Genomic DNA, 15,317 nt, shown 5'->3' on the forward strand with positions numbered 1-15,317 from the left:
TGAGTCGGAGAAAAGCCTAGCAGGAGGCTTATGCAAAAATGTCATCTCCTTATTGCAAATGGGCTGTCATGTTTTTAACCATCAGCACTCGTTTAAATGTCAGATGCAGTGAGGTTGTGCTTGGCCAAGTTTGAAGAATGCAGTGTGGGGGGGTGGGGGGATGAAAAGCTGCATTCTCACATTTAAACACAATATAATGTTGGATTGATTAGACTTAAAATTCAGACATTTGAAACAAAGGACATCAGGAATCTATTATAATGGAATAAAAAATATAAATCTATAATTAAGATGGTGATAGGATAGGTTTTTATTTATATAAGAGCCAGAGGGGCAATGGCAGTTATTTCCCACAGGTCTTACAGGCATATAGATATATTTTTAGATTTGAACTTAATAGTAAAGAACATACTTAATATGTCACAATAATTTATTTGTTACCATAATTTCTTTTCTGTATTCCTTTTGTCCTTTTAAAGCCCCATCTTTAGCAACACTGTCAAATGATGCCAATATATTTAGGATTAAAACATCAAACTAGGTTCTTTAGGAGGATGAAAAAGCATGTTTTATCTAATCAGGTACACAAGCATGTGAAAAGGAGATTTTACAGATTAGTTGGTTCAAAATATTCTAAAGCAGATCAGTGTTTTTTACATAGATATGTAACCTTCCCTCAATCAAAACACCTGTAGTGTTGCCTTGGTTTTCAGGGTCTGTATTCAAACTGAACCTCATGAGTGCCTTCCAAAATGGCAACTTGTTACAAAACTGTATGAAAATGCCCCTGCTAGTTTTTTATTTGAATTTCTTCTCATGCAAGGTTAGAAAATGAACAAATGACATCAAGTGAAGTTTAGAATACAAGAAACATTCTTCAAAATCCCCCAGCCCTCTTACAGCAAACCCCTGAAGACAAAGAGTCTTCAGTGCGGATCCATTACGTTAATGGTGCATCACCGGGTCACACGTCGAGCACTCTGTTTCCACCTTTGAAAGCAGGTCAGACATTTGAAATCCCATGACAGAATGGGGAATCTCTGGATCTGCTGGAGGTGACTACCAGAGTGGAGTGAAGGAGGGGGGCCCTGATAAGATCGCAAGGAATTTAAACACAAGTATTTTTCCCCCTTCAAAGCCTCCATCTTTCAGTCTGACAGTAACTGTAAACATCATTCCTGCACACAGGATTATGAGATGTGCTATTCTGCTTTCATTTAGCACTTTAAAAACATGGAAAAATCTCCACTATAGTGTCAGTTTATAGAGTTAGAGGACATAGCATGTAGATCAAAGTCATATTCTAGCTGCTACTGGCTTCAAGATCTTAACAGGGAAAAATATATTTATCACTTTGCTTTTTTTTGCTGCCATTCACTACTTTTAATCACAGCTATGCACAAAAATACTACTTTATAATCCAATGATGGCTTTTGCAGAGATAACTGTATCAGTGCTGCAGGAGAAGGACCAGATTTGCTTTCATAGTGATATAAAAATCCTTCAGAGATGTTGCAATAGGTCTTTTTAAAGCGATGACCTTAAAAGTATTCCTCACACTCCTGAGTTTGTATATAAAAATGCATACCTTGGCAGTATGTGGAGAAGGGAATGTACGCTATGTTGAACCAACTACCTGAAGCATTCATCTTTCAAAGACTGTCATATTCGGCAGGCAAATTTTCAAAACCCAGACACAAAAAAATGTTTCTATAATAAACACAAACTTTTTTAAATATAGTCCTCATTTTATTAAAAGAGGCCAAATAAAACTCACATTTTATTTACAAAGGGAGACAATAAATATCTTAATAATAGTCATAAAATTATTTTTTGCTTAGATTTGTTTAAAAAAAAAAACATAAACGTGTCATGTTGTTAGTAGTAGGTCATACAAAAAGACCCTCCATGAGACTGGTAGATACAAACTACTGGTGGAAAAAAAAACCTGGAGTTTATTGTTATTGAGTGAAGTTTTCCCTTTTTAAGATTCAGACATGAAATCCGGTTAAAAGGATTTCCTGAATCCTGTCATCTGAATATTAGCAAAAGTAGTTTCAATCATCTGATGAAGTTGTATGAAAAAGTGTTGGAGAATAACACACAGATACCTGTCTGTGGATGATCGATGTGCTTTTTTCTTTCTGAAAGCATCTTCAAGTGAAAAAAAAAACAAGAGCTGGCTTTAGGGTCAAAGTTGAGATTAACTGAACACAGACAGTCAGACTAGGTACAGATAAACAAAAGAGGTAGAGGAACTCATCATGAGCCCCAAAAGGCTGGCAAACTCTCAGGTTAGGAATAAAAGGCATCTACATTTGAAGCAGTTTTAACACATGTGACAAAGAGCTGAAAGAAACAGACAAAAGGGATTAACAACCATCCCCAAGTGTGTTGAAGCTGGAAGACAGTGTGGAATTACGCTGTTGTCTGTTTGGACTGTTTCCTTCCAGTGTTTAAACAAGGCTAAAAATCACAACAGGTGTCGAACTCGTCAAAGCACGTTGCGTTTCGGCCCGGATCGCAGGCTGCATGGAAATGTCATGAAGATCTCACCAGGGACTGCGAGGTCTCAGCGCATTCCAGGAGCCGCAAGCGACTTGTAGGGATGAAAGGCACACGGAAAGAAAGTAAAGGACAAGAGACTTGTAAAATATTGCACTCAAAGCTACACAGTTATCCCGGCAGCATGGTGTCACCTGCCGCCTCTCTCCGTTTCATCTCCATGGTGTCTAATTCCAGTGGAAAGTATTGGATCCGCGTTGTCAGGGGCAACACAAACAAAAACCGACAGGTATTCCAATAAATCTCTAGTTGGCTGATTTTTATAACATTGCGTCAGCTCCTGCTTCAGCTCCCATTGTCAAAAAGAAAGTATGCCTTCAGCTTGCAGTTCAAACGTGGCTGAGGACAGCAGCGAAACGAGTTCTCTCAGAGGTCCTTGAGTTTATCCAGTATAAATAACATGACAGAAAATTTAGCACAATGACATCAACCCAGGAGAATCCAAGAGTCAGGAAATATCATCCTGAAATACAAAAATATAACATCTTTGACTCTTTTGTTCGTTTTTTCTTTTCTTTCTTTTACAGAAGTTGGGTCTTTAAGGTGATTCTTTTAAGAAGCTTGAGATTTTCAGTTTGTTTTTCCCCCCCTTGTGAGGATATCTAGTGCTGTCCCAACGGTCCCATCAGTTCCTCTTGGAGTTTTGTTTTAACCGCCGAGCCCTTCGTGTCCGCTTAGTTACTGGGGTGAAACGGAACTCCTCTAGCGGGTCCACTCGACCCTTCGGATGGCGCTTCATGAAGTGGACTTCTTGTTGCCTCTGTGTGGTGCGGAACCCTTTCTTGGGCCGTCCCTTTCGGTTGAAGCCGAGGTACCATCCTTTGTACTTAGCAGACACCAGGGCTGTGTAGTTGTTCTCCAGGAATTCTTCCACAAAGACGCAGTCTTCCCTCCTTCCATCGGGCTGGAGAGTAGGAAGAAAATAGACAATATTAGAAACAAAGCAGCACAAATATTGGATTCCCTAAAGTCTGTTACTTTCATGCAGGATGATGACTAAGAGTTATTTAGAGGAAAGGGTTAGGAAATCTCATGAAATTTAGGGGAGTGGTGGCCTAGTGGTTAGAGCATTGCAGTTGGTTCCCCAGACTGCTCCCCGGGCACCGTACAGTGGCAGCTCACTGCTCCCCAAGGGGATGGGTTAAATGCAGAGTGTGAATTTTCCCCATTGTGGGACAATAACAAGGATTTACATTTGATTATATAAAATATGGATTTATGATGACAGTTTTTTTATATATCTAATTAGTCTCTATTCACTTTTCGGATCTACATTGAACTCCTTATGTTAGAAATATGCTTTTGCTAAAGATTTGAAGTAAATACAATCTTGGATAACAGGGAAATAGCACCCCAAAACAAGATATAAAGGACATTTTATTCCCATGAAAGGAGCGAACAGCCAATGCAATAAGGTGTTCAGAGGTGTTATGTATGGGAATAAATGAAATTAGGCAAGAAAAAATTATGTTTTTTGTGCATGTTTAGCCACCCTAGTCAGCCTCAGTAGTAACGTGTTTCTTCCTTGTGATTACACCAAATAAAGGTGTCCACACCTATAATCTCTTTGTATACCAGTAGTTAAAGTTATAGTGTTAGCTTTAAGGGACTTTTTAGGGCCAAACATGTTGTTGTAAGGAGACTATTGGAGACAGAGTCCTGAAGTGGTGTGACATGATTCCGTACCTCAGAGGGTAAAGACAATAATTATGTGCAGAAACGTGGGACTTGCACAACCACTCCATGGTTTCCTAAGGTATTCTGGTCACACAGTTGCTCGGGATTCATATCAATACTGGTCTGAACTGGAGCAGGACATCTGTATTCACACATTTCACCAGACATTTGGCCTGCAAATTGTCCCTAATTGAGTCTTTTAATCTTGATTCAAATTAAGCAAACATTAATAGTTTCTGTAACTTTAAGAATAAATAGGATATTTTTAACATAGCTGTAGTTGTACCCTTAAAACAATTAGAGAAAAAACTTAAACTCAACGTTAAATAGAATGGAAATAGAAAAAAGCTCAAGAAAATTAAAGGGAATAACTGTAAAAAAAATAAGTCTGATACTGTTCAAGTATTTCCAATGATGCAGCAATCAAGAATATTGGTGACTGAAAACTTTTCCAAGGGAGGATCTCATACATTTTTATGTTTGACTTTAAATTACATCTTTACATGGCAGAGTTCAGCTTTATTACTAAACTAACATAAGTGGCTGAAAGGAGCTAAATGTTAAGATTAAATGTCAAAACTCATCTTTGCAGGTATGATTTTAATTTGCCTCTTAACCATATTATGATTCGAATTTATTCATGTCTGTTAAACAAAAGTATACCTCCATTAAGCAATACTTTATTTAAAGTGGGTATAACTAAAAAAGCCAGATGACACCTACAAAAAATGTATTAGACCTTAAATAAAAAAATGTAAATGAGTTTTCACTATAAAAACAGAACCAAATCTGGCTTAACAACAGTTACCAACTGCTTTCTGACAAGCAGTTTTACAGCTCTAGAAACTCATCAAAGTGGCCTACAGGAATTATACAGAACAACAGTCAAAAAAGTCATCATGTACTGAGGCCTGAGTAAACCAAAGATTTTAAGGTCAAGTTTAGGGTGTGCACGTCCGAAGAGAATTGTTGTTTCATTTTCAAACTATAAAAAACAGCTTCAACATATTCCATTAACGTTCCAAATATTGAGCAGCTGTTAAAGCAGTCTATCTTCTCCTCAGAAATGTCTCAAATCACATTTCAAACATTGGGAGGCAGATTCATCTTTAAATCAGCACATTCACAACAACACTTATCGATGACTGAAAGAAGTAGACTGAGGTCATATTTTCAGAATATGTAAAGATTTTTTAAATGGGTTAAAAAGCACAAAAGCTATAAAATAAAAATAAAAAGTAAAAAAAATATAATGTTTACATCTAGAAAATATATTTAGGCCCCGTCCACACGAAGTCAAAACGAACACGAAACGCTAATATTTTCCAGAACGTTTGTCGTAAAGACGGAGACGTAAAATAAATGTGATCGTCCACACGAATGCATAAAAACGCTGCAAAATGTATGCCAGGCCTGTAAGTGGTGCTGTCGTGCCAAAGCAAAAATAGGCGACGAAATGTTGGGCATGCGCACTAATATTTATACATGGTTGCCCTGCGGGTCCATTTTCGTGGTTCAGTCAAATTCAGGTGCTGAACTATGTCGTCGATATTGCTCTGTTCTTCCTGGAGATATTCCAGAAGAAGAAGATTCTGTTGTAAGCCCGACAGCAGGGTGAGTAGCATTAGCAGCAACCATTCAACACAGTACGGCGCCATTGTTGTTGTGATACTGTGTCGCGCATGCGTGTTTAGAGGCGACGCTATGACGCATGCGTGTAAAAAAAAAAAATGCGGTTAGAGCTTAAAGATGGAAACGCGAAAACGGCGTTTCAAAATCTTCCCACTCTGAAGGCGGAATAAAAAAAAGATTGTTTACAGACCCCCGAACGCCGGCAACGTATGGATAAGAGGCTGGTTTGGTGAAAGATTTGTGCGTTTAGGCCAGGGTTCGGCTTCGTGTGGACGGGGCCTAAATCTGAAAAAAAATGTGATTTATCCTCCCTGTGCAATACAGGGAGAGAGCACATCTTTTAACGGATAACAGGAAGCCTTGACAGGGTACTATATACTTTGTTTTATCCATTTAGGCAAATGTGTAAGCAGTTTTTAGAATACTAACCATGCATTATAACCTCTTTATTTCTGTCTGAGATTAACAATGCTTTACCATGCTTTATTGCTTTCTCACACTAGTTCATCTAATCATTTTATATATTTATATAAGAGGCCAAAGCAGGGAACTTAATTTTCTTGTATCAAGTTTCTAAAAAATACATTGGATTCAGCTGAAATCTGTTACAGCAAGTTAATGTTGTGCAGAAATTCTGAAACAAAAATAGGACATAAAAATCTTACCTATCCAAAACTAATAGTTTTGGTAAATTTACAACTCGTATTTGTTGGTATAGGGAATTTGAAAAGTTTTTTGCTACGTTTTAAATTCAATCGCAGTTTAGTTTTCTGCAAACAAATCATACATTTTTTTTAATGATTAAGATAAAATGTGTATTTTTAGCAAATGTCAGTAGGCATACATACTATCCTGCAGTAGCAGTTCACCCATCTTTCATTTTATACACAAATAAGGGGTTTTGTACTACTAAGAAAAAACTCATCTCGCTTAGTTCAACACTAAAAGGCAGCTGAAATTACAAACATTGGGGTTATTAATGGAGCTAAATTATGTGTCTCAGATGATAATAAACTTTTTCAGCTACATAAACTACAGTCACATGCAGTCATCTTCCTCTTGGGGCCACCTGGTGTGACTAAGTGATAGAATTGCAACGGCATTCCTCCTAAGTGACCATTAGTCTCTCAATGCATTGTGGTGATTGCAGTCAGTAATTGACTGATCGAGTGTCAAAGGAGTTGGCCGATTACGTAATAGAAGAATGGCTTTGAGTTATCAAAGGGGTTTTGTTCGGGTGAGCAAAAAACACAAGGAGAAAAACGATCTGAGGTTCAACTAAATTCAGCAAGGATTAAAAGCTCGGTTTACAATATGGGTTCTAATATTAGTCTAATAAAGCTTTTCAAAGCCTTCCATAAGACTTAAACTAAACCATACTCACCCTTCCGACAATTTTGCCGTTATTGTTCATGCAAATGTAATGTTCACTTTCTTTTCCTTTTATTCGAATGTGACTCCCGAAGGTTTCCGTCTCGACAACGAGAAGAGCTGTAGAAGAAAAAAACAACAGTTTTAATTGAATACATCACAACTGCTCTCTATCTATAGATTTCACCTCATAGTGAGAGGAAAACATTCATGGTGAGTTTAAGATGCACAATCGGCGATTCTTGTTTATGAAAACTCTCTAAGATCCGATTACCACTTAAGTGAATCTATTGTGATGATTCAGAACTTTACTATAAGTTTTATTTTTGATTTCTCAAATAGACTTGGTCATTAAAATAACCAGTTGAGCCAACTGGCATGACTAGACAAGACAGTAATTTGACTGAAGCCGTATCCCAATGGCTCCCTTACTTTCCGGGCCCCTGACACCCCACTCCTGCTCCCATCCTACATGTTCACCCCTGCAAGGTCACCTTTGTCTCCACTCGCCCTCAGACCAGTAAAGAAATCTGCCAAACATTTGTGGAGTAGTTATGCGCCCCTCAGGATTAGGTTTCAAGTTCCCTTTAGTCTGTGCTCACTCAATCAAAAAGTTAAGATGATCCATTTGTTTAACACACAGGGCCATTCAGTAGCGCTCAAGGGAGCAGGGGAAGAATAGTGGAAGGGAATGGGATGGGCTCGGGGGCAGAAGTACTCTCCCGCCCTAAAATCAAACCTTTAGAAAAAAAGTGGGAAGTAGGTGACCTTTCTGAAAAGTTTGGGAGGGGAAAACAATTCCGTCTTCAGTGGTAAGAAATTTCTGTTTGTAGTAGCTTGGTTTTATAATTACATGGATTAGTTTAGATCCCTTAAGGTGAAGTTAAGAAAAGTAAAACCCAATCTGAGCAGCTGACATATTTACTGACATATTTGTTCTCTCCTTTCTTGCAAATTGTTCTTTTTCCTTCACCTAATCCCCAAAATGTTTAATAACTTATTAGTACAGGGAAATTCAAACTCTCCCTAAACTTAACTATCATCAGTATAACTTAGTTGTACTTAATCACATTCTTATTCCTTAATCCATGCAGGTTTATGGTTGCCCACAAGTTTATTGAGCAGTTAATTGAAAAGAACAAATAAGTTGTATATTTAATAAAAAAAATTTGGAGTCCCACAAGGTTCTGTCTTAAGAACTAAATTTTTCCATTTAGCCATTGAATGATTCTTCCATAAGAGGGATGAAATAAAATATTTTTGGTAATGAGTTAAAGGGCAATCTAATTAATTTACTAGATACGAATTACGTAGAAAATGGTTAATTAGACTTAGTCAACTTTTATCGTCATTTCTTTTATACACAGGGTGTATACAAAACGAGATTTGGTTTTGCATACACTCTCATGACATTTCCATTTTTTAAAGTGCAGCAGTGATCACATCTAAACAGTGTGGGAGAAAAAAACATGGTGCAAAACAGCAAAACGCATTGATATGGAAGTTCAGAGCATAAAAAAAAATTAATAAAGCTCTAGAATAAAACGTGTATGTAAATATTCATTTATAAGCAAATGACACTTTTCAATTATTTTGACAATGATAAAAAAAACAATGATTTCTTATTCAGTTCAAATACTTTAAGGTAAAAATAATGCTGCAGGCTATTTAAGATTTTTCCTCAGTCTATGATTAATCGTGATGATTTTGAATGTTTTGCTGAGTAGTAATTTCTAGATGGAAGACTAATAAGTGCACATAATAGGAACAAATCCAATGAAACTGTAAAATGAAAATGAATTGAGCAATTGTTATGTGAATATATCCTTTCTTTCTAAGCAACTGTATCAGGGGGGTATTGGTCTGTTTTCCCAATGATGCAGTGAGGCTAGTATGCGAAAGAAAAGCTGAGCTTACTGGATGACTGTGAGCAGATTAAAATATCCATCTGAACTCCTCTTGAACTTTTTTTTCTTATAGTGCATTGCTAAAATAGAATCTAAAAGAAATGGAGTTACGTCCCTCTTGACCTTAAACAAGTGGACATCTGTCAAAAAATCAACTAAAAGCTTAAATACGTTTTTGTGTTTTAAATCCACATTGCAAGCATATTTGCAAAGAAATGGTGGAATTATCTCTACAATACATACAGACACCATCCATCCATCTTGTGTTTTAACTGTCCCCTTTTTCAATTTTAGAGACAGACATCATTTACAATGAAAGGTTCTGGAAGAAGTCGAATGTTAATCTTTTAAAAGTAACAAAACGCTATGCTTATACCTGGGATGGATGATAATGCTTAAAATTTGAATGTACAAATATGCAGACAACGGTCTACAACCAAGTTAGGTATGTCTTGTTTTTTGAGTGCGTGGGGGGGGTGAGATTGTGGGCCTTTTGCCGCAAGACTACAATCTTTCAAAGTGAACATTACTAGTGAGTGCAAAGGAGTTCACAGGTGCCAGGTACTGCAGCTGGATGGGGAGGAGGTGGTGCGGGACAGAGAGAGGGGGAGAGAATTGGCAAAGGCTCATGGGAAAAATTGCATCTGCTTCCACTCAAGCTCTAACAAGCAGTGAGGAAACTTCGCCTGCGCGCATCTGCGACTGAACAAACTGACTCAGAGGCATTCAAGACCAGCAATTTTGGAGCTGTGAGTCAGCTGTTGTGAGAAAAAAAATATCTGCAGGGAAGTACGGTGCAGGCTACATCAAAGAGCTCTTAACTGACCATCAATTTAGCCATATTTGATCTACAGTAATGAAAAAGCACACACAGGGCTAAGTGGTGAGATTTAAGGCAGATTATTCATTTGAGATCAAAATTCTCAAGGATGTGCACATTTTGAAGTACAGATTCACCAAAAAACCCTCTCTAGGTAACCTTTCTAGAAAAAAACATGTCAATCAGATACACTGATCAGTCTATTACAAGCTTCTGGTTTTACATTAAGCTTGTTTTCCTTCTTTTTTTGTAAGGACAACAGCGGTTACAAGACTAAATAAATGCTAAATAGATTTGAAATTTAAAAAAGGATTAGAAAATGCATGAAGATTTATGCATCAACGCATATTTTGTTAAACTCAAGGAAGAGCATCAGGTACATGTTGTTTATGGATTCGTGTATAGACAGGAAAGACGGGTGGTACTTATTTAATAAACAGAGAGAAAAAAAATATTTTTCAGCAACGAGCTGCAATTTTTCTGATCAGAGCCAATATCTGGCCAATTGAAATGTTTATCTTTAGTATTTAGCATCATAAAGATCACCATTAACATTAGTAGTTTTAAAAGGATTTTGCCTAACCTCTTTTGTTAATGTCTGACTTCCAAAATACAACCCCTCTTTCACTAGACACACAGAAAATCACCTACGAACAATGAAGCGCAAACATCCTAAAGAGCAGGGGTTAAGAGGGAGTCTCTAGACGCAGCAAAACATTTATCAAAGCTGGGTTTGCATTCTCAGACTAGCTATATTGTCAGGTGAGATGCACAGAAATTCTCCCATACCATACTTGCCCCCATCATCTCCATTGGCGTTGATCTTCTTCCCCAATATCTGGACGTGCTTTCCTGTGGTCCTGCTATAGAGCTGGTAGATCCGGACCTGCTTTCGGCTCAGATCATCCGGGTTCCTTGTGTGGTTCTCAATGTAAACCCTGAAATCTGCAGTGCTCTGCTGCGATTCCTGCACGACAAGAGACAGACAGCAACACTGTCAAGACACAGGTGTTGATAGTAATACGTGCTGTTGGTTTTATGGGTTCTATGTCAAAAGAGGAGTGCTTTAGGGTGTAAAAAAAGAACATGGAGATTTGTGCGCTGCACAGATTTACCGTTTCTCTCCTTTAAAGTGGCAATTTTTATGTGCAATGCATTTACAACAAGCTAAGTACTTTGTGAGAGTCACTAATGAAGTGGATGTTTGAGTAAAACTTCAACAGAACAAGGGCAAAGCCTTCAGAAAAGCCTTGTTTCTGAGTATCGGGGCGCAGTATAAAGTGAGCCTGGGGCGGTATTGAGAAACCTGTACTTCATTTCCACAAGTAAGCAAGCCACTAGCAATTATACACCTGAAGCATCCAGACCTGTTGCACTATCATCAAACAAATATCTGCCTGCAGGCTAAATAGGGTTCATAAATTAGAAAATGCAGCAGGCGTAGGACATGAGTGAGGAAGAAAGGAGAACCTTAAACCACAAAGACTTGCTTGTTGGACATTTTTTAAAAACAAATTGCACAAATCTTCCTTCTCTCTCTCTCTCCCTAACTTTATGTTTTTTGAGTTACCTAAGACCTGACATAAAGATGTGGAAAAATAGTTGGCAGCATTTCAGAAAACCAACTGTGACCCAACATGTGGAAGAGGGAGAGGGAAGGTATACTTTCAGAAGCCATGGAATCTCGGTTCAAACCATGATTCTATCTCCCCAGCTGTATATGGTGTGGTAATTGCAGAGTAATGGCTTTTTATGTGGCTGATCTCAGGTGGCTAATTATATACAGATTACATACCCAGAGTGCTTGTTGATTTAACTTCAGTGAATTGATGGCACGTAGCAAAAACATGATGGGAAACGTTAACTCCCGCAGAACAAATCCTTTAAATCGGAAGGGAATGAAAAACAACTTCTTCAAATCCGAACGCAAACTTGTTTAGGCTCCTGACGTCCCTCTTTCTCATTCAAATGTCACACGTTTCCGTGTCTCTGAAATCCCTTCTATAAGCTGGGAAATGCATGTTCTACTCTAATAAAACCCTCATAGATACAAGAAGTGATAAACATTAAGGTTTGAAATGCCAACTTTTTGTAAATGTGAATCTAAAGCTAACCATGGGCTTAATGGACAATTAAATCTGAAGTTTTGACTAAAATCATTCTTAAAACTTAAAATACAATTAATTTTGTTAAGAACATTGATGATAAGATATTCAAAATGTGGAGTGCAAAATATTGTTTTATGTTATTTTTGTACAAAGTGCATCTTCTGTGCCTCTTTACTTGCACCCACGCTAAAATTTCACAGAATATGACAACAAAGGGTTGCCAGATCAAGCAAGAAAAACCCAAATTTTGCTCAAGTGTTTACCTTAAACCCAACCTGAACCAAAGGTCCACATTCTAACTGTGTAACAAAAAAAAAAAAAAACATGTTTAGAGCTAATGTGATGCAATAACTGTAGATATGAACTGATGTGTTTCTTTTCTCTCCCAACAGAAATTTCTACTTTTGAGCTTCCCTGCCTTTTCCTCTTTTTACCATCAGTTAAGCTGCAGCAGCCACAACGGCAGGGAAAGGTGTCGCTGCCGCAACAGCAGAAGACTGTGCATTCCAATTTCCACTGAGACATGTTTGCAACTGCAAGCCCTTCATGCCAAACTCTCCACAAATATGTTCAAAGCTGTTCATCAGCATGATCTGTTGTCAAACATGAACCTCAAAGCTGTGGAGTGAAAAAAAAAACAATATCTATCTATATATATATATATATATATATATATATATATATATATATATATATATATATATATATATATATATATATATATATATATATATATATATATATATATATATATATATGTATAGTGCTACTACACAACAAAACTTAGCTTCACTGAGCTGCTGAGGGATTTATCCCAAATCTTCACCTCTCTAAACAAATAAAAAGGTGTGCTTTTGGTAGACATTTGGATTTCATCTCAATGGAGAGGCAAGCCTAAGCACAGTGCTGAGGTGAATGCTCACAACAATAGTTTTTATCACACCGTCTCCTTCCTGCTAAGACACCGCATGAAACACAGATATGGTTTCAACATCAAAAAGTCTGGCCGTCGTCTGACCTTCACGGAGGAAGCTTGGTTGTTGCATCCATCTAAGATACGCCACGCTACTGAACAAATAAACACAAAGGCAGGTAGTAACACACACTCTCATGCTAGCCATGCGCACCTCAATTCTTTTATTTTTCTTCATAAAACCATTAATCGAAGTTTAAGAGCAAGTCAGCTGCAGGAAAATATTTAGAGATGAACACTGGAAATAATCTATGTTCTTTTTTTTCCTTTTTCTAATATCTATAAATTGATTAAAGTGCATGTTATTATTTTGACTTTTTTGGTATATCTAAAGCAAAACATATATAGATATTTCTTTATTAGATTAAAGAAATTTGCCAAATTATGCATGAAATTTAGCATTTTAATCGTGTGTAAAAAATTGTGATATATATCTCCCCTTTTTTGATATTCAAACAAATACAAAGGAGAAAATGGATTTATATCAAGTTAAAATATAGCAGAATTTGGTCCCTTTTTTTTAATAAAAAAAATTATGTTTCTTTAGTCGAGACAAACAGAAAAGAAAAGGTTTGATTTCTATTCTAAACATTAAAAACATGAAAAAACTAATAGATGAAAAGCTTAATGAGGGAAGAAGGATGGAGCTGCTGAGGAATCAAAGCCAACAGAGTCAATTAGCTGAGTGGATGCCTGCAAATCGTTATGCTTCAAACAAAAAAAGGACTCATCGGTTCAAACCGCATATTTCCAACCCCAGGCTCCTACATGTTTACAACCCAGCTGTTGCTGTGAATTAGTGAAAAATGCTACTTGAATTCCCAACTGCAAACAACAAATGTTTAATATTTAACGAGCTTACAATTATTTTCAAGCGACCTTTTTGTTGTTTAATACAAACATCTAATCAATTACGTTTTTAGTCATTTCTAACCACATCTGGGTTGATTTTAATTTGTTGCGTCTTATAATATAGTAAACGCCCTGAAAGCAACACATGGCCATTCCTTCATCATGACTCACATAAAAAGCTGCACATGAACATCAAAAAAAAAAAGTATATGAGAGGGGTGTAACGTACCTGCAGCTGGAAGTAGAGAACCAGAAAGTGTAAACACCTAGGAGGAGAGAGGGGGGAGTGAATCACACGGGCAATTACATGGAAAATAAACGCAGGCTACCTCAATGACAGCAATGCACAAACAGCATATGAAGTTTTTGGCGACTTCTATTGGTAAGAATGCACGAGATTATGCGCAAAAACATGCAAGGAGAATTTTGAGCGCTTACAGGTAGAGGAACCTTGAAGGGAGCACGGACATCTTGGCTCTCAGAAAGACGGCTGAAATGCACCTGCTTCCTCACACTCAGAGCCCCGGGAAAGCTTGGAGGGATCGTCCCCTTCTCTGTGTCTCTCTCAGGCTTTGCGCGTCTTTTTACGCACACAACTCTTTTTACGCACACAACTCCGGCGGTAAGCAGGAGACCGAATCCCAGTGTAAGGATACATGCAGCAGGAAAGGCACGGACTGCAACATTGGGTGCTTCCTTGTTGAGGGGGGAAACTACCCCAAAAAGTTTTAACTTCTCAGATCAGGTCCTCAGAGTTACAAAAGTTCACCTTAAAGTGGAGCCAAGCTGCGACGTCTCACAAAAATCCCCCTTACTTGAAAAAAAAAAAAAAAAAAAGGAAAAATATCCCTTGAGCTTCTGCTTCCTCCAGAGATCACAGGCTCTTCATCTTGGTCCGGACCTGAAGGGGATTTCTACACCTTGCAAGGCGCATTTTATTCTAACAATGACGGAATGTAAAAAAAATAATAATAAAATGAAGCGTTCCTGGGAGGACAACTGGAGCAGACAAACTTATCCAGGTCGAATCAGATTTTCTCTTTAAAAAAAAAAAGTGGCAGTGACAGTAGAAGTCGCAGATCCCTGGAGAGGTTGATGATAGCGCAGCGCTGCCTGCACGCCTGTCAGTGGTGTTTGCGCTTCTGCGGCTGCAGATTTGGGCACAGAGAGGCTTTTTTGTTGTTGGTGGGTGGAAACATGTCAGCGGTTTGCACCTGATAGGGTAATCGCGGAGAGACCATCAGCTTCAGATGTTTTTTGTTTTTTTTTTTACCCTGATGGGCAAAGCGCAAGTAGATGATTTTACTTTTTAAAATCATTCCTTCCCTTTAAGTCTACTTAAAAAAAGGAATAAATTAGATCTCAATAAGGACATCTACAGCTTTAGGAGTTTTAAACTACTTAATTATGTA

The 15,317-nt window shown here is 37.7% G+C and overlaps 1 protein-coding gene across 2 annotated transcripts; it reads right to left on the reverse strand.

The window, feature by feature from the left end:
* Positions 1–3,049: 3,049 nt before the first annotated feature.
* Positions 3,050–15,065, reverse strand: fgf24 (fibroblast growth factor 24). 2 transcript variants are annotated; one of them, XM_038308199.1, is made up of 5 exons: positions 14,344–15,065; positions 14,135–14,171; positions 10,771–10,939; positions 7,259–7,365; positions 3,050–3,469 (listed from the first exon to the last, which is right to left on the reverse strand). In XM_038308199.1, exons 1-5 carry the CDS (start codon positions 14,373–14,375, stop codon positions 3,191–3,193), a joined length of 624 nt encoding a protein of 207 aa, XP_038164127.1. In that variant the 5' UTR covers positions 14,376–15,065; the 3' UTR covers positions 3,050–3,190. The 2 variants fall into 2 exon arrangements, with proteins under 2 accessions (XP_038164127.1, XP_038164122.1); XM_038308194.1 differs by having other exon boundaries at positions 10,762–10,939; positions 14,344–15,063.
* Between the last annotated feature and the right edge of the window lie 252 nt (positions 15,066–15,317).

The sequence above is a fragment of the Cyprinodon tularosa genome, unplaced genomic scaffold (genome assembly GCF_016077235.1).
Source record: "Cyprinodon tularosa strain WSP-4 unplaced genomic scaffold, ASM1607723v1 ctg117, whole genome shotgun sequence".
NCBI classification, from domain to species: Eukaryota; Metazoa; Chordata; class Actinopteri; order Cyprinodontiformes; family Cyprinodontidae; genus Cyprinodon; species Cyprinodon tularosa.